This window comes from Plecotus auritus, assembly GCF_963455305.1.
Source record: "Plecotus auritus genome assembly, chromosome: 10".
NCBI lineage: Eukaryota > Metazoa > Chordata > Mammalia > Chiroptera > Vespertilionidae > Plecotus > Plecotus auritus.
In genome coordinates this window covers 41837674-41858105 of record NC_137785.1, presented here as the reverse complement: position 1 = coordinate 41858105, position 20432 = coordinate 41837674, and the positions used below count along the sequence as shown (strand labels likewise).

The 20432-nt window shown below is 42.0% G+C and overlaps 1 protein-coding gene across 1 annotated transcript in view; it reads right to left on the bottom strand.

Moving 5' to 3' along the window:
• Positions 1-20432, bottom strand: part of CFDP1 (craniofacial development protein 1) — a 105187-nt gene that overhangs the window by 79731 nt on the left and 5024 nt on the right. The window contains exons 2-4 of the mRNA XM_080645151.1: positions 12193-12310; positions 9183-9402; positions 8433-8560 (exon numbers count right to left, since the gene is read on the bottom strand). Coding sequence (XP_080501277.1) covers positions 8433-8560; positions 9183-9402; positions 12193-12310 — 466 coding nt within the window. The remainder of the gene's footprint in view (positions 1-8432; positions 8561-9182; positions 9403-12192; positions 12311-20432) is intronic.

Genomic DNA, 20432 nt, shown 5'->3' with positions numbered 1-20432 from the left:
TCAGCCCTAGCCTGCTTTGTCCTCCATTTAAGGCTACAAAGTTTCAATTATAGAAGATAAATAAATCCCAACAGAAATGGCTGCCGCCACAGAGCAAGCAGAAGGCTTGGCTCCGCTCCAGGCTACAAAGTTTCAATTGTAGAAGATAAATAAATCCCAGATACCAGGGCCTCCGCTTGGGTAGCCAGGGGGCGTGGCCAGACTGCAAACCACCACAGGCCCCTCACCCAGGCCACCTCACGCCCCAAGGGAACCCCCACCCTGATCTGGGACACCCTTCAGGGCAAACCAGCTGGCCCCCACCCATGAATCAGGCCTCTATCCTATCTAATAAAAGAGTAATATGCAGATTGACCATCACTCCAACACACAAGATGGCTGCCCCCATGTGGTCAAAGATCCTGCCCCCATGTGGACACAAGATGGCCACCACAAAATGGCCAACAGGGGAGGGCAGTTGGGAGGGACCAGGCCTGCAAGGGAGGGCAGTTGGGGTGATCAGGCTAGCAGGGGAGGGTAGTTGGGAGGGACCAGGCCTGCAAGGGAGGGCAGTTGGGGGCGATCAAGCCTGCAGGGGAGGGCAGTTAGGGGTGACCAGGCCTGCAGGGGAGGGAAGTTGGGGACAAACAGGCTGGCAGGGGAGCAGTTAGACATCAACCAGGCTGTCAGGGGAGTGGTTAGGTGGTAATCAGGCTGGCAGGCAGAAGCAGTTAGGGGCAATCAGGAAGGCAGGCAGGCGAGCAGTTGGGAGTGAGCAGTCCTGGATTGTGAGAGGGATGTCCGACTGCCCGTTTAGGCCCGATCCCCTAAACGGGTAGTCGGACATCCCTCGAGGGGTCCCAGATTGGAGAGGGTGCAGGCTGGGCTGAGGGACACCCTCACCCTGTGCACGAATTTCGTGCACCAGGCCTCTAGTATAATTAGAAAAAACTAAAAGACTAACTTTGTGCTAATGCTACTATATGCTTATACTTACAAATTCTTCCCAGTCATCATTAGTTCTTTCTCACATTTGTTAAAGATGTAATAATGCTCTTAACTTCATACAAAAAGAAAAATCAGAATGACATGAAGAGATTAAAGATATGCTTGAATCTAGACACTACATTTGCATCTGGTTGTCAATTAAAGTTCAGGCCTTCCAAGTCCCTACATGAGAGTTCCTTACAATAAATTTAAATATAAATAAGTTAAAAAAATCCTGCAAAATTGCTATTTAGTTTTCTTCAGAAGAGTTAGAGAACTCTGACTTGTCATGTTATATGGCTCTATAATGTATGTTTTAAAAGTAATAAGCATGTATTACTTTTGAGTATGTGTTATATTTATGAAAAAGTGCTTCCCCATTTGTTGACCGATTTGGTGCTGCCCTCTTCTGACAAATCATAGAAATAGCAGTCTCCTTGAATATCCACCCAGTATTTAAAATTGCCAATCATTTCTTTAAAAGTGAAATAGGAAATTTGTGTCAAACAACTTTGTTAATAAATAGTAGTAAGTCCATAAAATTTAATTTGATCAGGAAATTTAATGATTTCTCAAAATAACAGTTACTCACCAACTTTTCTTACTCTTATGTAGAACCAGTGCTTGTTATAATAAACTAGAGGTCCGGTGCATGAAATTCATGCACTCGGGGGGCGGGGGTCCCTCAGCCCGGCCAGTGCCCTCTCACAGTCCGGGAGCCCTCGGGGGATGTCTGACTGATGGCTCAAGAGTGGGCCTAAGCCATCAGTCAGACATCCTTAGCGCTGCCGTGGAGGTGGGAGAGGCAACCGCCACCACAGCTGCGCTCACCAGCCATGAGCCTGGCTTCTGGCTTCCTGCATTGAGCATCTGCCCCCTGGTGGTCAGTGTGCATCATAGTGACTGGTCGTTCTGCTGTTGGGCCAAAACTGGCTCTCTGACATCCCCCAAGGGGTCCCGGATTGCGAGAGGACACAGGCCAGGCCGAGGGACCCCACTGGTGCATGGTTGGGGCCAGGGAGGGACAAGGGAGGTTAGCCATCCGAGGAGGGCCCGCAGAAGGGCTCCACAGCATGTCCGGCCTATCTCACTCAGTCCTGATCGGCCGGACCCCAGCAGCAAGCTAACCTACCAGTTGGGAGTGTCTGCCCCCTGGTGGTCAGTACACATCATAGCGAGCGGTTGAGCGGCCTTAGCATATTACACTTTGATTGGCTGAATGGATGACCGGACACTTAGCATATTAGGCTTTTATTATATAGGATCTTTCTTAGATGTTCCATATGACACATGGAAAATAATGCAAATCTTATTTCTAAAGGTATATTAAACACTTTCAATATTATTTTTGTAGGGCTTCAAAAGGTTTACCATCAGTGTTATGCTACCCTCTACTGGACAACTCCATAGTTTCCAGAGTGGTCTCTGGTCAAGAATTATTTAATAGATCTGCAAAATGACTGTTTAGCAAGGAAAAGGGTGTTTTTACAATGGAGAATTCTGAAAGATACTGCCTTAAGTGGTCTAACTTATCACCACCAATACTGGGTGCAACAAGGAGGACAAAACATCATCAATGTAGCATTTTTATCTAAAGTTATTAATCTGACTCTATGCATGAGGAAACAATTCAACAATCCAAACTGAGGGACATTCTACAATACAGATGAACTCAAACAATGTATGTCAAGAAATACAAAAAGGCTTTAGAACAGTTCTAATTTCAAGGAGGCTAAAAAGACTAAATGCAGTATGTAATCCTGGGTTGGATGTTGGACTGAACAAGAAATAGTTATAAATAACATTACTGGAATAACTGGGGGGAAATCTGAATAGAATTATATAAAAAACTACTTAAAATGCGGCCTGCAAAACTATCTGTTATTGGCCCAAAACAAGGTAGGTAAGAATAGTATTTAGAAACTTGTTTACAATTTGACAATGTCAAAATATTCAAGACATGATCAGTGGACTCACTGCATTAAACAGAATATAGATCAATTCAGGTACTGTCAAAATTGCAAGGTGGTCACATGTGTATTAGTCATGTGCAGAAAGACCACATTAGAATGTGCTTAGGTGATTTTGTCAACTAAAACCCAAAAATGTGATAAAATGTAAGCATTGATTTTTAAAATTGTAATTGTTTTATTTTTTTATTACAGTTGACATAGAATATTAATTTCAGGTATACAGCATAGTGGTTAGACATTTAACTTACAAAGTGATCCCCCTGATAAGTCTTGTATCCATCTGATACTATACACAAGTATTACAATATTACTGACTATATTGTATTCCCTAAACTGTACTTTACACCCCCGTGACTATTTTGTAATTGCCGATTTGTACTCAATTCCTTAACCTTTTTCACCTAGCCCCCCAACCCCTCTCCTATCTGGCAACCGTCAATTTGTTCTCTGTATAAGTCTATTTTTGTTTGTTCATTTATTTTCTTCTTTAGATTTCCACATATAAATGAAATAATATAGTATTTGTCTGTCTATCTGACTTATTCATTTAGTATAATACCCTCTAGGCCCATTCATCTTGTCCCAAATAGTAAGATTTCATTCTTTTTTATGGCCAAGTAATATTCCGTTATTTATCTGTACCACTTCTTTTTTATCCATATATTGATGGACATGTAGGCTGCTTCCATGTCTGAGTTACTGTAAGTAATGCTTCAGTGAACTTAGGGATGCATATATCTTTTCAAATTAGTGTTCTGAATTTCTTTGAATACTCAGAAGTGGAGTTGTAAGCATTTATTTTTATAAATTATACATATTTTTAAATATATTTTTATTGATTTCACAGAGGGAGAAATAGAAACATCAATAATGAGAGAAAATCATTGATTGGCTGCCTCCTGCACTCCCCCTATGAGGGATCCAGACCATAAACCAGGCATGTGCCCTGACCAGGAATAGAACTGTGACCTCCTGGTTCAAAGGACAATGCTCAACTACTGAGCCACACAGGTCAGGCAACCTCACTGTTTTTGTGAAGAAAACACATCTTTTTTCTTTTGTAAATTAAATCTTTATTGTTGAAAGTATTACATGTCTCCCTTTTTCCCCCATTAACCGCTTCTAGCCTGCCCCCACCCCCACCCCATGCCTTCACCACCCTATTGTCTGTATCCATGGGTTATGCATATATGCATACAAGTTCTTTGGTTGATCTCTTCCTACCCACCCACCTTCCCCCGCCTTCCCTCTGAGATTCCGCAGTCTCTTCTATGCTGCTATGTCTCTGGATCTATTTTATTCATCAGTTTATTTTGTTCATTAGATTTCACATATGAGTAAGATCATGTGATACTTGTCTTTCTCTGACTTATTTCGCTTAGCATAATACTCTCCAGGTCCCTCCATGCTGTCTCAAAGGGTAAGAGATATTTTTTTATTTTTATTTTTTACTGCTGCATAGGATTCCATGGTGTAAATGTACCACTGCTTTTTTATCCACTCATCTGCTGATGGGCACTTGGGCTGTTTCCCGATCTTAGCTATTGTAAATTGTGCTGCTATGAACATAGGGGTGCATACATTCTTTCTGATTGGTGTTTTGAATTTCTTAGGACAGTGGTCAGCAAACTGCGGCTCGCGAGCCACATGAGGCTCATGAGCCGCTGTTTGCCGCTCTGTTGACTAATGAGTTTGCCGACCATTGTCTTAGGATATATTCCTAGAAGTGGGATCACTGGGTCAAATGGCAGTTCCAATTTTAATTTTTTGAGGAAACTCCATACTGTTTTCCATAATGGCTGCACCAGTCTGCAATCCCACCAGCAGTGTACTAGGGTTCCCTTTTCTCCACATCCCACATCTTTTCTGAATGCAGCAGTAGTCATAAACCACAAGACAATAATGGAAATAATTCCAAAGAAATGAAGGACAACCAAGTTCACACTGTTTTTATTCTATGAGTCCTCTTATTTTTTTAATGTATTTTTATTGATTTCAGAGAGGAGAAAGAGGGAGAGATATAGAAACATCAATGATGAGAGAGAATCATTGATAGGCTGCCTCCTGCACGCCCCCTACTGGGGACCAACCCTGCAACCCCAGCATGTGCCGTGACCTGGTTCATGGGTCGATGCTCAACCACTGAGCCACTTTGGTCATGCAGTACTAAAACCAAAGTGAGTTCTTTGCAGTGATGTTCTGGCTAATGCAGCATTTACATATAAAACATAAAGAAATAAGTTCAAATCAAAAGAATTCTTCGGGAGAAAGAGTACTAAACTAAAAAGCCAATAGAAACAGATGCAAAATTCCATACATTAACATTAGTGAATTACGGCTTTCTGAGAAAGGAGCACATTTGATTGCTAACTAAAAAACAAACCAAAAACATTACCAAGACACTAGTAAAAGACTATATCAAAGATGTTTGCTTGGAAATCTGTGACAAAGAAAGTAATTCAAGTACAACTTTCCAGTGACACCAAAGCTTGAAGTAGTTCAGGCTCTGGCTTATGATAGTGAAAACTAGAATAAAGTTAGCAAAGTGATTTTTCAATGCAATTTGAAGAATGCCAGATTACTTTAAATGTGAAAATTATCATGGTATGTTTGTGATTTAAACATAAGGGTGATATAAAGGATTCTTTTATCAGTTTCTTGCTGACAAACATACCGGACATTAATCTGTATAATAAAACTAGGGTCATATTGTCAACAAATGTGATTTGAAGTATAAAGTGTTTGGAAAATGGCAAGATGGAAAAACAATTTAGATTAAGAAGCTTGTGCTTGGCCGAAACCGGTTTGGCTCAGTGGTAGAGCGTCGGCCTGTGGACTGAAAGGTCCCAGGTTCGATTCCGGTCAAGGGCATGTACCTTGGTTGCGGGCATGTCCCCAGTAAGGGGTGTGAAGGAGGCAGCTGATCGATGTTTCTCTCTCATCGATGTTTCTAACTCTCTATCCCTCTCCCTTCCTCTCTGTAAAAAATCAATAAAATATATATAAAAAAAGAAGCTTGTGCTAGAAAGTACATGAACACACTGCTTCCTTCATCGAGAAAAGTCTTGCTACCAAAAAGATCTTGCTACAGTAGTAAAGATTATGAATTATCTAAGGTTAATGCCTTAAAATTTTAAATGACTCTATATGTGATAAACTGAAAGCTGATCATAAATGTGTATATGCTATACTGCATGCTGAAATACAATGGTTATGAAAGAGAAAAATGCTGTTGAGAATGATGAACTAGGAAATAAAGTGTTTCCAAAAGAAAAAATAATCAGTTGCTTCCCCATTTTAAAGATCTCAACTAGACAGTAAAACTTGCTTATTTCTGTGATATCTTTGTTATGTTTAATAATCTTAATACTCCCATGCAAGGACGTGTCAAACATGTTTTTCAGTAGCAAATAAAATATAAGGGTAAACAATGAAAATTAAGATGCCTGGAAGAACAGAGTTACTATTGATTAACAGTTTAATAGAAGGTTTAGAACTGTATTTTCTATCAAAATAATACCTATACACAAGAAATTCATGCATCCAGAAGTATAACTTAAATTTAATTATAATTTGACAAGATAAACTATTGAAATGGGCAGGATACTGATAAAGTACTAAAGATGATCTTTGAAAATACAGTATCACTGGCTTCATTTCAGACAAAAGTAAAAATGAAAACCTTGAACTTAGTGAAATGGCTTTAAAATCTAAACTTCTATTCTCATGGTAATATCTGAGATTAATTTCTTTTTTTTAATATATTTTTATTGATTTCAGAGAGAAAGGGAGAGGGATAGAGAGATAGAAACATCAATGATGAGAGAAAATCATTGATTGGCTGCCTCCTGCACACCCCCTACCGGGGATCAAGCCTGCAACCAGGGCCTGTGCCTTTGACAGAAATTGAACCTGGGACCCTTCAATCCACATGCCAACTCTCTATCCACTGAACCAAACCAGCTAGGGCTGAGATTAATTTCTTTATGATGAATATTATCTTTTTAAAAAAAGAAAACAACAGAAATAATTTACATATACATTATCCTCCAGGTGTAGTATTATCATCAACCCAACTAAATTAACTAAATTAACATGAAGAAAATAAGCTATTTTATTTCATTAAAAACTTTAAGTGAAATTTTTCAGAAGAAAAAGTTGGGGAGAAGTTTTTTTTTAAGTATTAAAAAGTTTTGCTCCACACCATTTATAAAACTAATATTACCAAATTCTTTTTTCCAAGATGTATTTTCACTGGATGAAGTAATTGCTGGAAACTTAAGATATTATTTTTAAGAATATCTATTTTAGCCCAGCCCAGGTGGCTCAGTTACTTGGAGTGTCATCCCATACACCAAAAAGCTGCAGGTTTGATTCACAGTCAGGGCATATGCCTAGGTTGTGGGTTCCATTTCTGGTGGGGCACGTATGGGAGGCAACCAATTAATGTTTCTCTCTCACATCGATGTTTTTCTCTCTCTCCCTTCATCTCTCTCTAAAAATCAATAAAAACATATCCTCAGGTGAGGATTTAAAAAAAAAAGAATTTTTTATTTTAGGGGATATTATCTTTTAAAAGAGCTTACAGGTCTAATTAATTGCTGTCAAAGAAAATAAATGTGATTACCTAAAAATTATTAATTGGCACTTCATGTATTTTCATTTAGCTCTAAATTACAGATCTGCTGTTTTCACATAACAAAGTTTAAGTAAGTAGGAAAGAGGAAATTCTTGACATGTGGCTCTTACCTGGAATGGCCAGGAGGTTATTAAGTCCCTACTATTTTTCTAAGCTAATAACAATAACAAACCTCCTGAATCAATTTAAAAAATAATATTAATGCCCTAGCCATTTTGGCTCAGTGGATAGAGCATCGGCCTGTGGACTGAAGGGGCCCCGGTTCTATTCCAGTCAAGGGCACGTGCCCAGGTTTTGGGCTCAGTCCCCAGTAGAGTGCATGTAGGAAGCAGCCAATCAATGAGTTGCTTTCATCATTGATGTTTCTATCTCTCCCTCTCCTTTCCTCTCTGAAATCAATAAAAATATATTAAAATAATAATAATAATAATATTAATGTAAGGAAATAATATTGGAACCAAATTCCTCTCCTGGTACTTTTAATTCTTACCTGATTTCAGAGGCTTCACTGGGACTCATACTTCATAGTTAAGGAAAGTAATAAACGGAGAAATGACAGCTGAAGTCACAAGACATGTCAATGAGTATGTGGAACCATATACTTTACTCTTACATTTTTCCTGTTTCTGTTCAGCCAACCACTTCATAATACTCCAAAACTAGATTCTGATATGTGAAAGGCCCTTTCTCACGTTCTCTGATAATTCATGGAACCACTGTTTTCCCTGAAATCAAATATAACTCTCCCAAAATATTATGGTGGGGTGGAATGAGGACAGATGACTCATAGCACCATTTAGAAAGAAGCTCATTTTTAAAAGAACTAGTTTGGAAGTTTGTGAAGGTCATCTTACCTGACTTCTTCACCAGCAAAATCAAACACCTTGGTGATTTTAACTTTTTCTGTTTCTTTAGGTTTCTCTAGCTCTTCTGCTTTGACCAACAGTTTATTTGAACTAGTCTCTTCAGTCTCTTCTCTTTTCTATGAAAAAAGAAATGTAATCAGTTCACATAAGAATGAAATATAAACGAACCATTCAAACATGATGTTTATGGCTATTCATAAATGTTGCATCTCTAAACAGTTGAAGACGTACTGAAAATTTATTTGATTGGAAAAGCTAATTTTTCCTACCAGAGGGAATGCTTTATTTTTCACTTAATCGAGTTACTATCAAAAGGCATCTATGTAGTCTTTCTTTTTTTCTTTTTTTAAATATATATATATTTTTGCAACATAATGTTGTAAACTCAAGAAAACTTTTAAATCTGGGATTACTAATTAAGATGCACACTGGGGGACATAGAGAGGAAGGAAGAGGGAAAGAGGGAAACATCTATGATGACAATCACTGATTGGCTGCCTCCTGCATGCCTCCTACTGCAGATTGAGCCCACAACCTGGGCATGTGCCCTTGACCAGAATCGAACCTGGGACCTTCGTCTGCAGGCTGACACTCTATCCACTGAGCCAAATCAGCTAGGGCTATGTAGTCTGATTTCTGCTAGAAGATTCAAATCTCAGTTTGTAAATGTAATAAAATCTATTTGGACAACTTAGGGTATTTCTGGAGAAACTTCATCTCATTCACCTAGCAACTTACTTTAACTTGTGGAGTCGAGGTCACTTTTGATTTTGGTCCCACATCGTTGAGGAAGCTGGCCCACAGTTCATCCTCCTTCTTTTTCCTTGCATTCTCAGATCTCGTGCCTTCTTCTTGCTCTACAGCTGTGTCTTCCTCTTCATTGCTGCTTCCTCCAGATTCCCCACTGACACCCTCCTCTTCCTCTTCTTCTAATGAGAGGCCACCTTGTTTTCTCTTCCTAATCACCAACATTACAAGGAAAAAGAAAGAGAAGACATGCAAAATGATTTCAGTTATCTCTTCCTCAATTCCAAACATAACGTTGCAAACTCAAGGACACTTTTAAATCTGGGACTACTAAGATGCACACTGAGGGAGCACAGAAGAGATACACTTGAGATTTTGTGGAAGGAAAAAAAGAATTGAGCTCTTAGCTTCCTACAAAATATTTGGAATCAAAATACAGTGTTCTACTTCTAAGTCAGAACCAGGTATTTTCACCAAGAAACACCCCAAATCCTCACAGAATCAATCTATCTAGCAAGAGTGTTCCAAGAACATATATAGCAGATTTTTTTTGACTTCTGAAGTCAACACATTTGGAGAATATGCTTTACTGAGGAGAGCCTAAAATTTATTTGCACTGTTTATTCCTATAATTCCACAGAGACAGGATCCATATTTCTTCCCATTTTCTGAAGATATGAAAGCTGGAATACAGAAAATTTCAAAGACAAAGAAACTGGATCCAAAACTCATGCAAGTAAGTTGATTTTAACTTCAAGTGAATTTAATACCTAATATTCCTTTTTCCCTTTTTATAAACTACAATTTCTTTTTTGCTTCAATGCCCAGAGAGACAGAAACACCAATCAAAGAGAGTAAAAGACTTCTATGGAAAATTCTCTTATCTGAGTTAAATAACCCAACAGAATTTTCATAATTTTTCGAGGGAGTGTAATTCAGTACCAGGTCTATGGAAAGTAATTTGCTAATATCTATAAATAATTTTTTATTGCATATAACCTTTGATTAAACATTTCTACTTCTACAGACTTGATTTACAGGTATACTTCCACATTTATATGAAGCTATATATAAAAAATATTCACTGCAGTCTTGTTTGTTATAGTAAAGATGAGGTATAAATTAAATATGTCTCAATAAGAGAATCCTATCTAATAAAAGAGTAATATGCAAATTAACTGTCACTCCACTACACCCACAAGCCACACCCACAAGCCAATCAGGAGAGAGTATACAAATTAACCCCAACCAAGATGGCTGCGGCCACGGAGCAAGCAGGAGGCTTGGGTTTCCCCGGCAATGGAAGAAGCCAAGCTTTCCACATACACTGGTGGGCCAAGGCCTCCACTCAAGGCTACAAAGTTTCAATTATAGAAGATAAATAAATCCCAACAAAAATGGCAGCAGCCACGGAGCTGGAGAGAGCAGGAGGCTTGAGTTGCCCCCGGCAATGGAGGAAGCCAAGCTTTCCACACACCCAACAAAAATGGCAGCAGCCAGGGAGCGAGCAGGAGGCTTGGCTCCACTCAAGGCTACAAAGTTTCAATTATAGAAGATAAATAAATCCCAACAAAAATGGGTGCGGCCATGGAGCGAGCAGGAAGCTTGGCTCCACTCCAGGCTACAAAGTTTCAATTATAGAAGATAAATAAATCCCAGATACCAGGGCCTCTGCTTGGGTCGCTGGGGGGCATGGCTGGCCTGCAAACCACCACAGACCCCTTGCCCAGGCCCCCCCACGCCCCAAGGGAACCCCCACCCTGATCCGGGACACCCTTCAGGGCAAACCAGCTGGCCCCCACCCGTGCACCAGGCCTCTATCCGATCTAATAAAAGAGTAAGACTGTCACTCCCACACACAAGATGGCTGCCCCCATGTGGACACAAGATGGCCAACAGGGGAGGTCAGTTGGGAGAGACCAGGCCTGCAAGGGAGGGCAGTTGGGGGCGATCAAGCCTGCAGGGGAGGGCAGTTAGGGGTGACCAGGCTGGCAGAGGAGGGAAGTTGGGGGCGACCAGGCCTGCAGGGAAGGGCAAATGGGGGGGACCCAGGATCGGGCCTAAACGGGCAGTCGGACATCCCTCAAGGGGTCCCAGATTGGAGAGGGTGCAGGCAGGGCTGAGGGACACCCCCCCCCCCGTGCATGAATTTCGTGCATCAGACCTCTAGTCCTATATAATAAAAGCCTAATACGCAAATCGACCAAAGAGCGGAACAACTGGTCGCTATGACGCACACTGACCACCAGGGGCAGACACTCAACACAGGAGCTGCCCCCTGGTGGTCAGTGCACTCCCACAGGGGGAGTGCCGCTTAGCCAGAAGCCAGGCTCACGGCTTGCAAGCACAGCAGTGGTGGCAGCACCTCTCCAACCTCCATGGCAGCGCTAAGGAGCAGCAAGTGGAGCAGTAAGGAGCAGTGAGCAGGCAAGCGGTAAGGAGTGAGGACTCCTGGACTGCGAGAGGGTGCAGGCTGGGATGAGGGACCCCTCCCACCCCAGTGGATGAATTTCATGCACTGGGCCTCTAGTCCTTAAATAAAGTAAGGTCTATCCATATAGTGAAATATTATGCAGCCACTGAAAAGAATAAAATATAGCTAGATATATTTCTATGGTATCATCTCCAAGATGTAAAATAATGAAAATAAGAAATGATATGCAGAGTATGCCATTTGCTGTGGTTGTTTTTAAAGAGAGTAGGAAATATATACATACACACTTTCACATGCACAGAATATCTCTGGTAGCAAAGTTCTGAGGCACAGCAATAAGGGCTAGAAATGGGGTACACATTTTTGTAGTAACTAAGTTTTTCATTTTAACTGTGTACATATTACCTATTAAATTTTTTAAATTAATACTCAAAAAAATTTTAATACTGAAATGTCACCAAATGTTTCCCTTCAAAGGTAAGAAACCCTAGCAGCAACACCAATCCCAGCAATCAGGATGGTAGTGACAATAGCCCTGACTTCTAAGGGCCCTGTGGGCAACATTACCTGGCAGGAATGCTCTGAGCCTTTCTTTTTTTCCCTTTGGTTTTCTGTGTTTGCTCTTCACCATCCACTTCATCTTCCTTCACTAATTCATTTACATCATCTTCACTATACTCTCCACCTGAAATCACATAATAGAGTGGTCAGACAGGAATAAAGGTTTCCACATCAAGTTGAGACATTTGATTAAGAAAAAAGTCTAGTACTTTCCTCTATTCTTCACCTAACTAAAGTATTACTTCCTTAGAGAAAGCTTCCCTGTCCCTGGAGACTAGGCTAGGTTCCTGGATTCTACGCTTCCATGGCAGTAAATATTTTCCTCCATAACTCATCCCACTTATATTTAATGTTTGCAATTTCTGCTCTACTCTACACACCATGAGTATATGGATCCTTTTTTGTCTTTATAGGTTTTTTTCTGAATAAATGAATGAATAGAAATACCAATTCTACCTACTGTACTTTTCAAAGAAGAACCTGATGTTCCCACTTTATCTTGGATACATTTCAAAAGTGAGCAAGTAATACCTTGTCTTGTCAATAACGAAGGTTTAGATTCTAAATTTTAGAAAGAGGTCCAAAGACTTCCAGTTAGACATAGCAGAAAGAACAAACATATCTATTCCCCATCCTCAGATACTGACATTCGGGCATCCCCAGTGAAAGAGTGTTGCTTGGATGCCCAGACTGACCACACTGTGGGCACCAGTCAATAAATCCTGCCAACAGAGATATTCAACTAGCTTTTTTACTTCATAGAAACTCTTAGTTGTTGCTGTTAATCCTCACTGGAAGATATTTTTCCATTAACCTTTTTAGAGTGGAAGAGAGAGGGAAAGACAGAGAAAAACATCGATGTTAGAGAAACACATCGATTGGCTGCCTCATGCATGCACCCGGACCAGGGCCGGGGCTGGGGAGGAGCCTGCAACCAAGGTACGTGCCCTTGACCGGAACCAAACCCGGGACCCTTTGGTCTGCAGGCCAATGCTCTATCCACTGAACCAAACCAGCTAGGGCACTTCATATAAACTTTTATTTGAAGCATAACACATGTATGAAAAAACACACAAACCTAATGTATACTTCAATAAAATTATGCAAAATGAACACACATAAAACCAGGACCCAATTCAAGAAGCTGAACATGATGATCAGAATTCCATAAGGCCCCTTGGGTCCCCTACCAGTCACTAGTCACTGGGCCCATCCCAAAGGCAACCACTATCCTGACTTCCAATACCTCAGATTAGTTTGGTGTGTTTTTGAGCATTAAAGAAACAGAAGCCTACAGTATGTACTCTTTTGTGTCTGGCTGCTTTCACTCAACATTCGGTTTGTGACAGTCACCCTTATCATTGCATGCAGACGTAGTTTACTCATTCTCACTCCAAAATAGTATTTTATTGTATGACTAGACCACAACGTATTTATCCATTTTTCTGTTGATAGACATTTAGGTTGTTTCCAGTTTGAAACCCTTAGAAATAGTGCTGTTTTGAATATTCCTTACATCTCATCAGCTTTTAAATATCTCACTCACAATGAACCAACCACTTCAGGGAGGCCTCCAATATGAAAGGCAATACTGAAAACAAGCAGGAAGAAATTCAGAAGAAACAGAGAAGAAAAACACCCAAAAGTTACAACTTTTTTTTTAAAAGCCTTTATAATTAATAGCCTCAAAGAGACATCCATGAAATAAAAATGATTTAAAAAAATTTTTTTTCAAAAAACTAAAACAAAACTCTTGAAAACTATAAATATGATAGCAGAGATTAGAAAAAGAGAAGAAGTAAGATGCTGAGAAGAAACCAGCCATGTGATAATCTGGAGAATAATTGAGGCTGAGGAAACAGTAAACATAAGGGTTCTAAAATGGAAACAAGTTTGGTATCTTGACACCAAGTGATAGGTAAAAGTATTTCATGAAGAGAGGAACACTAAACCAGGTTAAGATGGCTCCTGTGTTGAGCGTCTGCCCCCTGGTGGTCAGTGCACATCATAGCGACTGTTCGTTCCACCAGTCATTCCTACGTTCGGTCTATTTGCATATTAGGCTTTTATTATATAGGATTAGAGGCCCGGTGTGGGGGGGGGGGGGGCCCATCAGCCCGGCCTGCACCCTCTCCAATCTGGGACCCCTCGAAGGATGTCCTACTGCCGCTTTATAGGGATCGGGCCTAAACCCGCAGTCGGACATCCCTCTCACAATCCGGGACTGCTGGCTCTTAACCACTCACCTGCCTGCCTGCCTGCCTGATTGCCCCTAACCATTCTGCCTTCTGGCCTGCTCACCCCGAACTGCCCCCCCGCCACCAGCCTGCTTGCCCCCAAATGCCCCCACTGCCAGCCCGATTGCCCCCAACTGCCCCCCACTGGCCTGTTTGCCCCCAATGGTCCCCCCTGCTGGTCTGCTCACCCCCAACTGCCCTCACTGCTGGCCTGCTCGCCCCCACCTTACCTCCCCACTGGCCTGCTCGCCCCAACTGCCCCCCTGCTGGCCTGCTCACTCCAAACTGTCCCTCCCCACGCTGTCCTGATCACCCCTAACTGACCCCCACTGACGGCCTGCTTGCCCCCAACTGGCCCCCCCTGCTGGTCTGCTCACCCCCAACTGCCCCACCGCCGGCCTGATCACCCACAACTGCCCTCCCCTCTTGGCCTCTAACTGCCTCTTCCTCGGTCCCGCCACCATGGCTTTGTCCAGAAGAATGTCCAAAAGGTCTCCTGGAAGTTCTCCCAGTCTAATTAGTATACTACTGTTTTATTAGTATAGAGGCCTGGTGCACGGGTGGGGGCTGGCTGGTTTGCCCTGAAGGGTAGTGGTTCCCTTGGGGCGTGGGGTGGTCTGGGCAAGGGGCCTGTGGTGATTTGCAGGCCAGGCATGCCCCTATGGGGTGAGGGTCCCCACTGGGGGGCCGTGGCCAGCCTGGGTGAGGGGCTGAGGGCTGTTTGCAGGCTGGCCACACCCACTTCAGGGTGGGGGTCCCCACTGGGGTGCCTGGACAGCCTGGGGGAGGGGCTGATGGCTGTTTGCAGGCTGGCTAAGCCCCCCAGCAGGGACCCTCACCCCATGGGGGTGTGGCCAGCCTGGGTAAGGGGCTTTTTTTCTTTTTCTTTTTTTTTTTTTTCAGCGCCTCCTTGAGTGGAGGCCAGGGGCGGCTGGAAGCAGGTATCTGGGATTTATTTACCTTCTAGAATTGAAACTTTGTAGCCTTGAGCAGAGGCCAGGGCCGGCCAGGGCGGGTGGGAAGCTTGGCTTCCTCCATCGCCGGAGGCAACCCAAGCCTCCTGCTCGCTCCAGCTCCATGGCGGCCGCCATCTTAGTTGGGTTAATTTGCATACTTGCTCCTGATTGGCTGGTGGTGTGGCTGAGTGATGGTTAATTTGCATGTTTCTCTTTTATTAGTATAGATAGGATTGTTATTCTGCTTCTTATTCCCTTCCCACCCCTTACCCCTGCCGCCATAGTAGCTGCATGGAATTTGAGGCATCTAAGGGAGGTTTCTCACTCTCTCCCCCCACTTCCTCTCTTTATAAAATAAATCAATCAAAACAAAAAAATAAATCAATCAATAAAAATAATAAAGTAACTCCCCTTGTTGAAAATTGACAATTAAGGAAAATGAATTAAAAATTTATCCTGTCCCAAGAGATGAGGGAAAGCTATATATACTTTATAGAAGAACATCAATTAATAAATGTAAGAACATCATAGAATTAGAAAAATAGCATTTCTCTAATAATAGTAATTTAGGCAAGGATTATCAAGTAATGTTAAAAAAACAAAACCCACAAACAATTAAAATTTTAACCATTAGGTAAACTGCCACAGAGAATACTCTCAGTTCCAAGAAGATTTACATAATAGAGGGATCAGACTCTCATCATCTTGATTCAGTAGTCGCAACTATGGGAATCAACCAGGTATAATGTGTCTTCTGATGTTATGCATTGTGTAACATACAAGTCATCTATAATATATTCTAGCCAAAAATATTTTATTTAAACCAACTGAGCATTTAGATCTAACTTCTAATGTATGGTAAATTCAAGGGACAAAGAAACAACTTAAAACAATACCATGAGGGAGCAACAAATCCTGAAGGTGAGACATTCTGCAGGATACATGGCCTGATCCTCTTAGGATGTCGTTAGACAAAAGCTACTATTAGGTTAAACAGATTTCAGGGATAGAACAACTACATGATATGTATAGTCCTGAACTGAATTGTGATTTGGACAGACAAGCTATAGCTATTTTGGGGTCAACTGGGAAAATGTGAACATGGTCTGTATATTAAATGAGTTGAAAGTTTACAGAAATGGATAGGGAAAGATTTATTCACTGAAAAGAGAAGGTTACAAAGTAACATGAAAAAGTATAATTTCAGGTGAAAATACAAATATCTATATGTGGGTGTAGAAAAAGATCAGAGTGCATATTTACTAAGGAATTAAAACTGCCCTAGCCGGTTTGGCTCAGTGGATAGAGCATCAGTCTGCGGACTGTAAGGTCCCAGGTTCGATTCTGGTCAAGGGCATGTACCTTGGTTGCGGGCACATCCCCAGTGGGATGTGTGCAGGAGGCAGCTGATCGATGTTTCTAACTCTCTATCCCTTCCCCTTCCTCTCTGTAAAAAATCAATAAAATACATATTTAAAATAAAATAAAATAAAATAAAATAAAATAAAATAAAACTGATAATCTCTGGGTAGTGAGAACGTAATGATTCTATTTTTTTAATGTTTAATTGCCTGCATTTTCTAATTTTCTGCAAAGCCCATGAACTGCTTTTATAATATAAAGTTACTTTTCATTATATAAATGGACAAATGTTGCAGACAGTTCAGTCAAGATGCACATGGCTCTGGATCTCAAACATGTAAAAAGATGCTCAATCTGGCTGATAAGAGATAAACACATTTTAAATTAAAAAAAAAACAAGATCAAATTCCATGCAGCTACTATGGGGGTGGGGGAGGAAGAGTGGGGAGGGAATAAGAAGCAGAATAACAACCCTATAGACAATAAAGCACAAAATGGACAAATGATGCTCTCTCATCACTGATGTTTCTATCTCTCTCCCTTTCCCTTCTCTGAAATCAATAAAAATATATTTTTTAAAAAATTCAAACAATTCAATACTAAAACCACAAATGATCCAATTTTAAAAATGGGCAGAGGACCTAAATAAACACTTCTCCAAAGAGGACATAAGATGGCCAACAGACATATGAAAAGATGCTTAACATCATTAATCATCAGAAAAATGCAAATTAAAACCACAATGAGCTATCTCCTCATACCTGTCAGATGGCTATCATCAATAAATCAACAAACAAGTGTTTGTGAGGAGGTGGAGAAAAGGGAACCCTCCTGCATTGTTGGTGGGAATGCAGATTGGTGCAGCCACTATGGAAAACAGTATGGAGGGTCCTCAAAAAATAAAAAATGGAACTGCCCTCCCTGGCCGGTTGGCTCACTTGGTTGGGCGTTGTCCTGTGCACCAAAAGATTGCTGGATTCCAATCAGGGCACATGCTCTGGTTTGGGGCTTGATCCCTGGTAGGGGGCAGAAGGCAGTCCACTGTTGTTTTGCTCTCACAATGATGTTTCTCTCTCTTCCTGCTTCTCTCTCTTAAAAAAAAAAAAAAATCAGCCCTCGCCAGTTTGGCTCAGTGGATAGAGCATCGGCCTGTAGACTGAAGGGTATCAGGTTCGATTCTGGCCAAGGGCACATGCCTGGGTTTCTCACTTGATCCCCAGTGGGGGGCGTGCAGGAGGCAGCCAATCAATGATTCTCTCATCATTGATGTTTCTATCTCTCTCTACCTCTTCCTTCCTCTCTGAAGTCAATAAAGAAATATATTAAAAATAAATAAAAACAATAAATAAATAGGCTTATTTTTGCCTTAAGCAAAATGCCCCCTTGGAAATAGCCCCTTTCAGACCCTTCCTCCTAAATCAGGCCACCCTCAAGATAGCACATAACCTCAATTATCCTGTAATCCAATCCCCAATCTCCCCTTGCTTTCCCCCACTTTCAGTAATCTTCCTTAGGATCCCTCCTTAATCTTTTTTAAAATGTATTTTTATTGATTTCAGAGGTGAAGGGGGAGGGAGAAATAGAAACATCAGTGATGAGAGTCACTGATCAGCTGCCTCCTGCGCGCCCCACACTGGGAATGGGGCCTGCAACGCAGGTATATGCCCTTGACCAGAATCAAATGAACAGTCACCTCCTGCCTCATAGGTCAAAGCTCAACCACTGAGCCATGCTGGCTGGGCCCTCCTTAATCTTAAATGCATAAAAGAAACTGCAAACTGCTATTCTCTGGAGCATTTGAGATTTTGCCACCCAATCTACATACATCATCAGTTTGGTTCAAATAAACTTTTTTTTAAATATATTTTTATTTATTTCAGAGAGGAAGGGAGAGGGAGAAAGAGAAACTTCAATGATGAGAGAGAATCATTGCTAGGCTGCCTCCTGCACACCATCTGCTGGGGATCGAGCCCGCACCCTGGGCAGTGCCCTTGACCGAAATAGAACCTGGGACCCTTCAGTCCACAGACCAACGCTATATCCACTGAGCCAAACCAGCTAGGGCTCAAATACATTCTTATAAAAAAATTCTCTAGCCCTGGGTGATTTGGCTCAGTGGATAAAGCATGGGCCTGCGGACTGAAAGGGGGACTGAAAGGTCCCAGGTTCAGTTCCAGTCAAGGGCACATGCCTAGGTTTCAGGCTTGATCCCCAGTAGGGGGCATGCAGAAGGCAGCCAATCAATGATTCTTTCTCATCATTGATGTTTCTATCTCTCCCTCTCCCTTCCTCTCTGAAATCAATAAAAATGTATTTTTTTAAAAAATTCTCTACAGGTTTGGGTATTTCTTATATCAACAAACTGAAGACTGATCTAACCAAAATTGGACATAAGAACAATGGCAAACTGGAGAGTTGGTCAGGACCTGAGGTGGAAGGGTGTCTGTGCTGGGAGTGGGAGGAATGAGACTGGGGAAGATTGACAGGGATGATGGGAACTGCTTGGTTTCAAAACAAGCCTTTTTGATTAAAATGAAAACTGGTTTTCAAATGATCACTCTGGCCATTACTATAAGACCAAAGTTGGTGGACAAGATTGGAATCAGGGAAACCAGTGGGGAAGCTATGACGAACCCTAATGAAGGATCCTGGTAGTTCAGTAGCAGTGAGATTGGTAAGGGAGTGGTCAGAAAAGTACTTTCCACGTAGACACAACAGAACTTAACTGATAGGTTGGACCAAAAGTGAGGAATAGGAGAAACCAAGATGGCAGCATCGGTAAACACCTGAACTTACTGCCTCGCACAACCACTTCAAAACTACAACTAAAAGACAAAACGAACATCATCCAGAAACACAGGAAGGCTGGCTGAGTGGAAATTCTACAACTAGAAGGGAAGAGAAAAAGCACACTGAGACTCAGAGGAGATGCGGAGGCACGCGTGCGCACAGAAAGGGCTGGCAACTGAGGACGTGGTTGTCTTTTTCAATCGAGAGGGAGACACAAGCTCCTGACTGCTCTGAACTCCAGTTCTGGGCGAGACTCTGGGGACCCAGACTCATGCGAGGGGGAAAATTGGACTGTCTGGCATCGGACCTGAACAAGCACCGATTACCATGGGACACTGAGACCAGGGGGCCTCTTACGGCAGGGCTGAAGGTCAGCCATTGCTGTTTGCTCTGCCCTGTTGATTCCCTAAGACCCCACCCAATTACAACCCCACCCCAGCTGTGCGAAGAGGCTTTTGCATATGAATGGCCTGGCCCTTGGCAATCTAAAATTACCTAACAAACTGCAGCTGGGTCAGAGAGCCCCAGAACTTCCAAAAGAAGGCCCAAGGCTCCACAGCAGCCTGCATTGCTTCATAGCTGGGCCTCATCTGGGCATTTCCAAAACCCAAACCAAGAAGAGGAATCTGCAGATCTCTCTGTACCTCCTGCTGGGTGGCCTCAGGCAAAGGCTAAATTAGCACCTCCTTGGAGATCCAAGAGCCAGTGTACCCAGTGGTCAGAGTGTAACCATCCAGATTACAACTCCTTAGATCCATAAGGGACACATTCAGGGGGCAGACTCAGTGAGCACCAAAGCCCCACTGAAGCAAGTCTTGCCCCATAAGGGTGTCTCCAGCACAGAAGTTCTCCCATCACAGACACAACTGATCCTCACAGCCAATTGGCCTGGAGGTCAATT